The sequence below is a fragment of the Vombatus ursinus genome, unplaced genomic scaffold (assembly GCF_900497805.2).
Source record: "Vombatus ursinus unplaced genomic scaffold, bare-nosed wombat genome assembly UNPS02007612.1, whole genome shotgun sequence".
NCBI classification, from domain to species: Eukaryota; Metazoa; Chordata; class Mammalia; order Diprotodontia; family Vombatidae; genus Vombatus; species Vombatus ursinus.
Window position 1 is genome coordinate 2527865 of NW_020947390.1, and position 13461 is coordinate 2541325.

Below are 13461 nucleotides of genomic sequence, written 5' to 3' on the forward strand. Positions count from 1 at the left end.
GAACTTCAGGGTCACTTCAGTTCTATGATTCTGTCACCATCAGAATCTTTTAGATTACAGAGTTGCTATGCTTATTTTTCAAGGCTCTTCAGCTTATTTTAGGACAAGGTCTGAAATGTATAGACAAAACACAGGTGAAATATAACTTTGTTTTCTTCCTCTTTTTCAAATGTGTATTTTCTTTTCCATTAACAAGCATTTATTATTTCTCTCTTCTATCTTCCCCCACAATTAAAAAAAAGAAAAAGAAAAGCCAGTCTTTGTTTTCTTTCAAGGAAATTAGAGACATGAAACATTTTTTGATAACTACTGAGCTAGTTCTTCCAGACAACATTCTGTCTTAAAATACTGAATGACTTGTTTTTAGTAATGGACAGATAGTCCTTAGAATACAGAGAATTTCTGTTCAGCTCAATTTCATAAGATTATAGATTTAGGGTAGGAAGGGACCTTAGAGTTTCTCCAATAAAAATCCTTGATTTTATAAATGAACAAGAGGTTCAAATGAGACTCAAAGAGGTTTACATGACTTGCCCATGTATGACCATACATATCATGTATGACCATACTAGCTATAGCTAATATATGGAGGAGTCTAGATTCAAACTGGTTTCTCCTACTGCAGTACACTGCACTGTTAATTCAAATACCCTAATAATTTCTGCATTGTTGCTTTTCACAGAAATAGCTAAGCAGGAGTGTTTTTTATTTACCTACCCGGGCATTTAAAAATGTTAAATCTATCAAACATAAATTTAAATGGAAAAATAAGCAAAGAAAATTCTTCTTTTAACAGACATGGAATCATTACATTGCAAGCTTTCTCAGAAGCAAATAGGAAACTGTGGCTTGAAGCAATGGATGGAAAGGAACCGGTAAGAGACTTTGCATTTTGTAATTTGTGCATTATAAGATTGAGTATCAATAAAATATTTTAAATATTCAATATATTTTCAAGTAGATTAAAACTATTAAAATAGAAAATCAAAACAGTAAAACAAACATTACAAACAAAGCAAATACTTTAATATTTTTCTGTTGTGTCTCAGAGGAACTTCTAATCTCTGACTGTCTTATAAAACCAGAATAGTAGCCTCAGTTTCCCAGGGATGGTCAGACATCATTTTAAATACATTTTTCCAAACTTGTCTTCTGGTTTCTGTTTTCATAGTGCCAGAGTAGTTGTTTAATTTAATAAAAAAGGAACATTCTCTTTGATATGATGACAAAGCGACTTGTATAAATAGACTTCATTTGTTTAGTGATTGTTTTGACGTTTGTGGAAAGCCTGTACTTAAATTTAGAATAAAAGCACCCGTGGGTAGCAAGAAGTGATGAGAAAGGAGTCTGTCAGGGTTATTCACTGGATACCCACTAGCAAGGTGTTCTGTAGTCAACAATCACTTATTAGGTGCCTGCTGTATGTCAGACACTGTGAGTGTTGGAAATCCAAAGAAAGGCAAGGATAGTTCCTGCCCCTAAGGAGCTCACAGTCTATTGGGGGGAGATAATATGCAAAGAATTATGTATAAATAAGATACACACTCACGTAACTATATATACACACACAGGATCAATAGGAGGTAGTTTCAGAGGGAAGGTACCAGCCTTAACTGAGGTCTAGGAAAAGTTTCTTGCAGAAGGTATGATTTTAATTGAGACTTGATGGAAGCCAGGGAAACCAGGAGATGGACATGAGGAGGGAAAGCATTGCAGTTGTCAGACACGGGGATAGATAGCCAGAGAAAATGCAGGGAGTCAGGAGATAGAGTGTTATGTTTGAGGAACAGCAAGGAGGCCAGTGTTGCTGGTTCACTGGTAGGGAGTAAGGTTAAAAAACGATGCAAAAGAAAAAATACACATTATTTTTGTATATGTTGAGCCTGTAACTCCTAAAGAGATGCTGAACAGAGGAATGGGGAGTGAGAAGGGACTCACCTTGTAGGATTCCTGAACTAGAAGGTGAGTTTTATACTAAGTGTTGGAGTTGAGGAGTGACAGAGACAGGTGAAGCCTAAGTAGGAAGACGTAGTATCCAATGGTTCAGAGAAGACTGGCACAGTGGTGTGATGAAAAAGGCTCTGACGTTTGAATCCTCTACCTGTGTGACCTTCTGCAAGGTAATTAACCTCGGAACCCCATTTTCCTAATCTCTTAAACAAGGGAGTTGGATTTGGTGACCTTGGAGGTCTTTGCTAGCTCTAGTACTAGTGTTCTGTGAACTTAGAATGACATTCTAGGTAGGAATGTAGAGACAATAGTTGTTGCATGACCATTAATGTAATGAAAAAGCACGGTGTGATATTGAATTGATGTCATACTTGTTAATCAACTGTACTTAATCTATTGGTTGATATTTTTAAAAAATCACTGATTTAAATACTTTGTTTTTCAGATTTATACTCTGCCTGCCATTATTAGCAAGAAGGAAGAAAGTAAGTCTTCTTAATAGCAGAATTTTCTGTTATGTATGTAAATTACAGCAAGCGATTTTAATCAGTGAAGTCTAGATGTTTGCCTCTGGGAAGCAGGGACAGTACACATATTTGGTATGCCATAGAAATGGTGGGCCGTATTTTGCATGAGATTTCCTCCAGCTGGAAATTCTGTGACTTAACTGGAATAACTGAGTCACACAACGTGTTTGGAAGCAATAGCAATTCATATTAAACTGGTAGAGGAAAATAAGAATAACTCCTGTGTTCAAGGTGGTAAGAGATTTAATTTGTGTGGTGTGGTACAAAAATCATCTTTTAATATTTTAATTTCATCATAATTTTGATTATACTAAAGGTTATTTGGCATAGAAAAGTCCTTTCAGTAACCCTAGCTATAAATCTTAGCAACATAATCCTTTTACCACTACACTTTCAAATGATGTTTCAGTAAGATCAAGGAAAGACAATTGGACCCTGGCAAGTAGCAGGGGTAAAGCAAACCTTTATAAACAAATGATTTTTAAAAATATATTTTTAATAAAAATAAGATATGCTGGATTTATAGCTGTCATATTTTTTTTATCCTGAGAACAGTCTGCTTCTAAATATGGTGATAGCTCACTTCTCTGAAGTCCTCCTCTCCCATCTGGAGCTTAGCTAGAAATCTGAAAGGCAGCAAAACAGGCCATTGAAATGTGAGGATGATGTCTGCTACTAACATCATGCATTCCTACTCCATGGGAGAAGCATGAAAGTTTTGTAAATGAGTTTATCAAGTTGTAGTGTAGTTTCTTTTCAGTGAAATCTTGTGTGATGTTCTAATAACTGGGAACATTTTATGGACCTTTTAGCGTATAGCATCAAATTAGGTTTATATAAATAGTAATGATGATGATTATTAATAGTTTACATTTATATAGTTTTACAGTTGCAGAACCATACAGTGTTTTACAAAGGCACATATGAAAACATCTTGGAATTTTTTTTAAGTAAGCCTGAACAGAAACTGAGATCTTGATAGCAATTTATTAAAGTAAAGAAAAGATATGATAAGGAATAACATGAGATGTGACTTTAAAGAGATGTTTTCCACTAGAGAAATAATGAAAAATCAGCCTTAATCCTCAATATATTGTGTTTCAGAGTATTTATGTCATAAGCGCAATTAATATGGTTAAATTGAGAGGATAAAATGTATAAATACCATCCTTACAATTACAATAACAAAGAAAAATTATGAAGCAGGATTCCGTTAAGAAATATGGTATGATGTTTTTCTAGTTCTTAGCTATCTATGTTTTCCAATGACACCAGAAAGGCAGAGGGACAAATATAAGCTCTTAATACTGTTAGGGTTGGGGTGTCAAGGTCAGGAGGTTAATTCATGGTAGATTGGAATTAACTGTATATTATACCAAGAGGAAGAAGTCTTAGGGACCTTTAGGAATGCATTAAGCTTTCAAAAATAATTTTTTAAAATTTTGTTTGAATTCAGTTCGATGCTTATTTATCACCTACTATAAGGACCCTTATGCATAAAAACATAGTGATTCTTTTTTTAGCAGCAAAGAATTGGAAACTAAGCGGGTTCCATCAGTTGGGATATGATTGACTAATAATAGTTAATAATAACTACCACTTATGTAGTGCTAACTATGCACCAAGCACTGTGCTATGTGCTTTACAATTATTATCTCATTTGATCTTCACAAGAACCCTGGGAGGTAGGTGCCATCATCATCCTCATTTTATAGATGAGGAAACTGAGGCAAACAGAAGTTGAGTCACTTGCCAGGGTCACACAGCTAATAAGTGTCTGAGGCTAGCTTTGAACTCAGATCTTCCTGACTCCAGGTCCAGCATTCTATCCCCTGTGCCACCTACTAGTACCTGAGCAAATTGTGCTACATGAATATAATGAGAAGATTTATATGAACTCATGCAGAGTATATATTCATATGTATTGAATAACACAATGTTATAAAGACAAGCAACTCTGAAAGATTTAAGATCTCTGATCGATGTGATGGTCAAGAATGAATATGGAAGACTGATGATGACCTAGGCTACCTGCTTCTTGACAGAGAAGTAATGGACTCAAGAGGCAGAATGAGACATACATTTTTGGACGTAGATAATATGGGAATTTGTTTTTCTTGTCTATGCCTATTTGTTACATGTTTATTTTGTGTTGTTTGTTTCTCTTACATTGGGAGATAGAATTTGAATAAAAAATAAAGCAAACATCTAATATGTCTAAGGTACTATGCTCGGTTGGCTTTGGAGCTACAGAGACAAAAAACAAGATGTTTCCTTCCCTCAGGGTGCTTATATTCTACTAGAGGAACAAAAAATTAAAATAGATAAATAGATGTTACAGGAAGCCTTCACCCCCAATGCTCAGCTCCATAGATATAAAGTATAAACAAAGTAATTGAAAGGGAAGAGAGGGAGAGACAGAGACAGACAGACAGACAGTTAAAATAATCGGTTCAGGGAGGGGAGGATTCAGGGAAGGTCTTGTGTACTCACCTAAGACATTTTCTGTGCCTTGAAGGAAAGCTAGGATTCTGTAATGCAGAAGTAAGGAGAGATTGCTTTGAACATTTGGGCTAGAAGAGATGGGAGGTGGAATGATATACAGAAGGAATAGTTGGCAGTCTAGTTTCATTAGAAGGGAGTGCATGATGGGGAGAAATATGAAATAAGACTGGAGGGGTAGGTGGGTGGGGATTAGATTGGGAAGTTCTTTAAATCTGAGCACATTTATATTTTGCCTTAGAAACAAGTGAAGGGACTTTGACATTTTTTTAGTGAAGGGCAGAGGTGACAAGGTCCACTTGATGTTTTCAGAATGTCATTTTGGCAGGTTTGTCGAAGATAGAATCAGAAAAAAGGAGAGACTGTAAACAAGGAGACCACCTGGACATTTGTTATATTAGCTCAGTTGTGAGGGCCAAAACCCAGGGTAGAGTATATTGAATGGAGAGAACAGGAAAGATGTCAGAAGTATTGGAATTGGAATAATTGGATCAGAATAATTTAGAAGACGTGACAGCTGATTGAATGTGGGCAAGTGCAGAGGGAAGGTTTAAGGAACACTCCAAGATTGCATGAATGGAAAGATAGTGATGCCCACAACAAGAACAAGGAAATTTCAAGGAAGAATGAAGTAGGGGGGAAATATAATGAGTTCTACATTGGACATTTGTTTGAGAACCCTTTAGGAAATCTAGACGTAATGGTGAAGTTCAAAAGAGACAGTAGGATTGGATATAAAGATTTGAAATCATTCTTAGAGGTGATGATTAAAGCCATGAGAGTGGAAAAGATCAGTAAGGGAGAGAATTTATAGAGAAGAGAACCTAAGTCAGAGGCTAGTTGGACCCTCAGATTTATTTTTAGTGTTATAAATTGTGGATTATTTGAGCAGGACTTTTTGACCTTAAATGATAAGTCAGTAATGAAATTGATGAATTGCAAAGACAAGTAAGCATTGTTTTGTTTCACCAAATTGAAGATGTACAGGAGGAACGAGGAAAGTATATGTCTCTCATCTAGAGATGCTCTGGATTTCTTAATTAATGGGAGGCTGAATGAACAAAGACATGCTTTGTCAGTTGTATGTAATTGTGAAGCAATTTTTAAGAAAAATTTTTCCTCCTTTAGAGCTCCACTAAATTTTAATAGCTTTTGTGCTGTTCATTTTCCTTTTTCACTTGTTTGTGCTTTTATTAAAAGGCCAATCCAAGCCTTGAGATTCTCAAAAGAAAGACAAGCAGAAAGAAAATGAGTTTTACTTTTCACTAATAGCTTTTTAAATTTTTTTTTGTCTCAGACTCCTCACAAAGTAGGGGACTATTGTAGTAACTACTTCTTCTGTGCATCACTCCTTTGTTCTTTCTCCTCCAATGATGAAGACAAAGGTCAACTAGGAGAGAGCGAATGGATTTTCAGGAACACAGAAACTAAACTATTCTGTCCTTCCATCCCCATTCTTAAGTGTCTAAATTGGGTAGGAGAAAGAGAGGAGAAAGGTCTAGTTGAAGTAGTACTTATCTAATTGTGGGAAGTGAGTGCAAATCCATTGTGGTAAAAAGAAGTATTTAGAGAGCCTCCTAAGGAAGCTGGCCTATAACCAGAAGAGGCCTGATGCCTATAACAAATTCTTACCTTCTTGGGGCCCTGGTGTGTCCATGAGGCACACCTAGATAAACAAAGAGCAAAAAAATTTTGTTCTTTCCCAAAATGATTGCTGACATAATAACCCTCTTTCAAAAAATACTTTTTCCCCCCTTTTCTGTTTATCTTAAATTTGTTTCAGTTAAATTCTTAGAGCCTTTAATATTGGCACAGTGAAGTTTGTAGACACAAGTCTTCTTTTCTCTTTCTCAAAATTTTTCCAACTTTCCTCTATATATGATTTTCCTCGACCTATTTCAGGACAAATCATCTTTGTTTTTGTCATGCAAAACATTCTGAGAGATTGGTTCTAAAGAAGGTTGATGTCCCTGGAAGGTGAAGTCCTGATTGCTTATATGTTGTATCCTGACTGTATTATCAATATGAACATCAGCAGAAACCACCAAAAGAACAAATAAAAGAAGAAGGAAGTGGAGTATAGGTCTTTATTAGGAGAACAGGGAAATGCAAGACAGCTAAAAATAAGGACTGCCTGTGGTGTTCCTTCCTGTCCTTGCTTTGTGAACCCAATAATATCACAGTAACTACATTAGAGTCAGACTCCATCTAACAAAGCAACAACCTCCTTGCTGTGGGTGTGCCACTGACTTCTTAATTGTGATCTTATCCTGCCCCTGGAAAGCATTGAATCTGAAGTTCCAGTTCTGCTACCTAATGTCTTCATGACCTTGGGCAAATCCCTTCCCCTTTCTAGGCTCCATTTTCCTCCTCTTTCAAATAAAGTAGATAGACTAGATAATCTCTAAGGTTTTTTTTTTAACTACCTTAAAAACCTATGAAATTTAAATGTATTTATTTCCAAAGAGAGGAGGTTTTCAGTCACAGTGATTCATTGTTGTGTAAGGGAGACAGCAAAAACTATCTGTTTTGTCTGCCCCATTAACCCTCACTTATTGGTGTGCCTTTTCATTGTCTTTACAAGGTCCATATGAATTAGATTTGTCAATGTCCATTTAGAGGCTTAAATCAAACCTTAGATCCAAGGAATTGTATGCTGAGCAGATTGCAAAGTCCTTTCAATTCATAATTGTCCTGTTCACTTGAGAGTATACTTTTTTTAAAGTAATGATTATTTTTGATTACTTGGCAAATTACACTTAACATAGGCATTTCTGTATGCAAAGAAGCCCAGAATGGAATATTGTATAGGAAACTATGAATCCCTGTTACTCGTGGATTGCTTATTTAAAGCAGATAATAAATTCAGCCTCTTAATTTTAAAGCCATCTAGTTTGTCAGCATCACTGATGGAACCTGCTTTTCACTTCTATGTGTCTCTATAAATGCTTCAAAAACCATTCTTTCTTCTTTTTTTTTTTAACACTACCATCACTTTCCCCCAACTTCCACCCATAACAACAACAACAAAACAAACATCCATTGGGACAAAGGTAGTTTCTATATGGTGTATGGCCACCAGTCTCTTCTGGGCTGACTCACTTACTGCACCCTGCATACACTGTGGCAAGTCTAAAGTCCACTAAGGACTACCACTACATGGCTGTGACTTAGTATTCTAGAGGTAACCCTGTGGCAGGGGGACTAAACTCCTGGTACTCAATGTGGATTCTGATTCTCCCCACTCATGTGTTTCCCATTTACACAGAATCAGCCACAAAGAATCTTTTAGCTATTTAACATAAAGCATTTAGTTAACTATAAAGTAAAATCAAGAATAATTATTACATTATTTTGTCAGTTATATGACAAGCAAAGGAATAATCAACACATCACAGTTCATCAATACTTTTGGGACTCATGTCCCCAGCAATTCATGCTGTGTCCATGAGGGAGAGTGTATACACTTAAAGAAACCTAGCACAGTCAGATGACTAAGGAAAATCCATGTACTCAGTAGAACTCGCAACTTTGGACTGTAGGCCTTGATGTCCTTGGGCCCTTCAGGAATAGTCTGCACTACAAGAAGCTGCCTTTCTGCCTTTTTCTGGCTCTCTCTGCTTGCCCTGTAGGCCAGATGTGCTTCTTTTCTACTTTTAAATTGATGAAACAAATATGCTCTTTTGTCTAAAAAATCACCTTTATAGAGTACTGAGAAAATACATTAATACATTGGCAAGTAGTTCCCTTAAGCTGCAGAACTGTGACACTTCAGCTTGGCTCTCCAAGCAATACAGACATTATCAGCTGGGTATGTGTTCAGTAGAATTCTATGTAATCTAATCAGTTCTCAACATCTAGTTACAGCAAAAGACTAAGGTTGTCTCTCTGGGCAATGCAAGCAAACTCAGTTCCCTTTTCTCTTAACATGATATCACTTCAATCCAATTTGCTTCAAATATACTACTACTACTCATATAGCAAAACATGTAGACTGTACTTCCCTCTTCTGTTTTGCTAAGATCAGAGGGCACAGTTGAAAGCAATGGCACAAATTACAGCAAAGATTGTGTTGTTCAGTTCTTTCAATTGTGTCTGACTCTTCATGACCCCATTTTGGGGTTTTCTTGACAACGATTCTGGCATAGTTTGCCATTTCCTTCTCTAGCTCATTTTACAGATGAGGAAATTGAGGCAAACAACATTAAGTGATTTGCTACACAGCTAAGTGTCTGAGGCCAGATTTGAACTCTAGAACATCAGTCTTCCTGATCTCAGGCTGGACGCTCTATCCACTGCACCACTTAGCTATCTTCCATTCATCAGGATCCCAACATTTTTCTCAGCTATGACTCTTCCACAATTAGCAGGCTTCAGGTACTGCAGCTAAAGACTTCCTGTCAACTGACTGTTTCTTCTAGTATCTTCACTCTCAATTAATGTTAACTTTAACTTAACGGTTCATGATGTCAACTTAGTTCTTTTGCTGCGTTCCCTTCCTGTAACCTACTGGCTCAAATCAGAGCCTCTTGATAGTCAATGATTCATCTTTTGCCTGGGAAGCAAAACTCTTAAAATCCACCTTTTTATAAGATAAGAAATCAACATCATTATTTAATCTTCCCATAGTCTCCAAACAGTTGTTTATCACTTTGTGAATTTTTACCTCTCAAACTAAAATCTGTCATATGCAAATGGACTGATAGACAGTGCTAAGTACCTAGCTTAATAAGTGAAGGCCCTTAATAAATGCTTCTTGATTGGACTTGACCACAATATCCTGTTACCTCCATCATTTTTCGTCCTCTAACATCTTCTCAGTCCATTTATCCTGAGGGTGGTTTTCTTTCTAGTCCTCTTAATTATTCATGTGTCCTCACATTTTAACCCAAAAACCATATTTCTTCTCACATAGATTTTGAGTTTTTCCATGCACATTTTTTTCCTGCCCACTTAATCAAATTCTTCACATATAAAAGGGACAATACTTTACATCTACTTCAGATTAATTGTATTCTTTTAATGTACACAAAATTTCATGTTCTTCTGGGTTCAACCATCAAACTGCACACATCCAAAAGAAGACAGTGTCTTACTCAAATAAGTATAGTCAAGCAAAACAAATCCATGCATTGGTCTTGTCTATATAGATAGAGATATTCACAAATATACGTTTCTGCCACATCACCTCTTTTAAGTAGGTAGCATGTTTCATCATCAGTCCTTTGTAGTTGTGGCTGGTCTTTGCATTGATGAGAGCTCTTAAGTCTTTCAAAGTTTTTATTTACATTGTTGTAGTTGTTATATAAATTATTTTCCTAGTTCTGTTTGTTTCACTCAGTTCAACAAGCATGATGAAAATCCTTTAACACCAGAGATTTCAGAAGGATATAATACCATCCCTGCCTGGTTTGTTGGAGAAGCAACTGCATGTATGTGATACATGTATGTGTACACCAGAAAAACTTGCCTTGCTAGTGGTTGATGCTCTTGTCTGTTGTGGTATGTCAGCTAGAATTTGTAGGTTATTTGTTTTACCAAATTTTTTTACTGCTGCATTTTGTTGCCAATCTGCATTCCTTTTCTTTTTTCTCTAAGTTATTGAGCCATCTTGTGTTCAACTGTTGTAATAATGATAACAATAATAGTTGACATTTATCTAGTGCCTACTGTGTGCCAGGCACTGCATGAAGTGCTTTACAAATGTTAGTTTCTTTGATCCTCACAATAACCCTGGGAGACAGCTGCTATTATCAGCCTCATTTTACAGTTGAAGAAACTGAGGCATACAAAGGTTAAGTGACTTCCCCAAGATCACTCAGCTAGTAAGTGTGAACTCAGATCTTCCTGACATTAGGTCCTTTTGGTTCTCTATAGATATGTGGGGGCATTAATGCATATATTCTTCCACTTCTAAAGATGACCAAGAATTATATGCAGTGTTACAGGTACTAATATCAAGGAGCTAAGAATAGGGATTGTGAGACACTGAAGAATGGATGGGATGTTTTTGAGATTCCCTTCTCCTTCGCTTAGTATACCATATGCTTTGATTGGAGTACAGTGTGAGAAAAACATCTCTGCCAAATAAAATAGTCAACGTCTTGTTTTGTGAACACTTAGAACCTTATTATTCTTGACTTAATTTTTTTTCTGAGACATATGTGCTTCAGAGAGAGATTATTCTGTTACCTGTCCTGAAACTTGGTTTTTTATCTCCCCAGAGGCAGCTTTTTTTTTGAAACACAAACCAAGAAATAAAAGTGTGATGTATTTTTCTTTTTTCCCCTTCTTTTATCAAATCTATTTTTTTCCTGTTGAAAAGCTGAAACAACATGACCTTATGAGCAGACAGTTTGGAACTTAGAGTGCTAACTCAGTCTAGAACAGCTATTGACTAATTGTGACATCTTAGGTCACCTTCTTTGGTCCACTCTGATTGCAGGGAAACAAAAAAAACCCAACTATTAGCCCTTTCTAAGTCTCAAACATCAATCATGTTCATTCAGTTCAACAAATATTCACAACACTATGTTAGTGCTTTTGTGGCAAATACAAAAGAATATAATAGCTACTGCTGAGAAATTGCTCATAATCTCACTATTAGATACGTTTTTCACAGGAGTGTGCTAGTAAATGTTTAACAACCAGTTCAGAGAGGGAGTGGGGTGGGGCAGGGAATTTATGCATAACACACATAAGTTTAGTCTACATTACTAACATTTTCTCTATCACTTTCTTAAGTCTAGGTGAACAATTAATCAAGCCTTGAGTTGTAGCATTTACTAGTTTCCAAGATGTAAATTTTCACACTGAAAATTTAACAGCCACTGTATCACTGGATATTCATATGACAGTTAAATTTTAAAAATACCCAGGTTATGATGTGCCAAAATGACTATTATAGTGTCATAGGAGTACAAAGGGAAAAAGGAATCAAAGGATGAATTGGTCTGGTAGAGATTGTCTTTCACAGTTGATCATCTTTACAATATTGCTGTTATTGTGTATAGTGTTCTCCTGATTCTGCTCACTGCACTCTGCATCAGTTCATATGAGTCTTTCTTATAAGAGGAAAGAAGGATTTTAGTGATACAGTGTAATACAGTAGAAAGAGAACTGACTTTTGAGTCAGAGAACCTGGGTTCAAATCCTGACTCTTCTACTATAACCTTTGTGACCTCATATAATTCACTTCATCTCCTTGGGCCTCAGTTCTCCATCTATAAAATGAAATGATTGGATTAGAGAACATCTAATGTCCTATCTAGATCTAAATCTGTGATCTTTATAATCCTGTGACTTTGGACTTTATAATGATGATGAAGATTGGAAAAATCCTCACACACTAATATTGGTGTTTCATGGTGATCTTTGTCATTTAAAGCTAACTTTCACCCTAGGATATACTTGAAGTATTACCAGGGATGTTGGGAAGTTTTTTTTTTTCAAGAGAGTAAATTGAAGGGTTTAAAAATAGAATTTTAAATTTTGAATCAAAAAGAAAGGGTAATTAAAAATTTATCCTTAAGTAGAAAAGAAAACAATTAGAAGAAGTGATGACAATCTCTTATATGAAACCCCATACTTGAAAATGTTTATAGATATGACATTTAGGATCATCACTTCTTCTCCCTGTCCCTCCTCTCCATACTGAAACTTTTTTTAAATATATTTTATTTATTTCACTAAATATTTCCCAATTACATGTACAACAATTAACAATATTTTTAAAAAATTTTGAGTTCCAAATTCTTTCCCTCCCTCCCATCCCACCCCCTCCTTGAGAAGGCAAGCAATTTTATATTAATTATACATGTGAAGTCATGAAAACATATTTCCATATTAGCCAAGTTGGGAAAGAAAACCCAGAAAAAAAAGAAAATTTAAAAAAAAGGAAAATCACATACTTTTATCTGCATTCATTGTTCGTCAGTTCACTCACTGGAGGAAGATAGCATTTTTTATCATGGGTCCTTTGGAACTTTCTTGGACCATTACCTTGATCAGAGTACTGAGTCTTTCACAGTTGACCATCCTTACAATATTGCTGTTACTGTGTACAGTGTTCTCCTGTTTCTGCTCACTTCACTCTCTAAGTCTTTCTAAGTTTTTATGAGAGTATCCTGTTTGTCATTTCTTATAGCATAATAGTATTCCATCACAGTCATATACCACAACTTTAAACTAAGACTTTAAAATGAATCTGTAATATCATTGATGTGGATGTTTCATCTGGTAATACAGATAGAAACCCATCCATGCCTTTCCCATCATATAAAACTGTTGTCCATTTGCTCCCATAAATGGATAAGCATTCCAAAGCTTGATGCAACCATTGCTACAAATCATCTACCCAGTGTGTTTGGGGCCTTCTTTTCTTTCTTTTGACATAGCAGTTGTATCAGTGGAGCACATGAGTCTTCCATTGGTTAACCCATGCTCATGCCCTGTGACCAGCCCATCTTCTTTTTCCATTATA

General features: G+C 35.9%; 1 protein-coding gene across 3 annotated transcripts in view; it reads left to right on the forward strand.

Moving 5' to 3' along the window:
- The window catches only part of ARHGAP42 (Rho GTPase activating protein 42), a 383988-nt gene that overhangs the window by 304759 nt on the left and 65768 nt on the right, over positions 1-13461 (forward strand). For all 3 annotated transcript variants that reach the window (XM_027849544.1, XM_027849543.1, XM_027849545.1), the window contains 2 exons: positions 797-875; positions 2396-2435. In XM_027849544.1, the coding sequence (XP_027705345.1) occupies positions 797-875; positions 2396-2435 (119 nt within the window). The remainder of the gene's footprint in view (positions 1-796; positions 876-2395; positions 2436-13461) is intronic.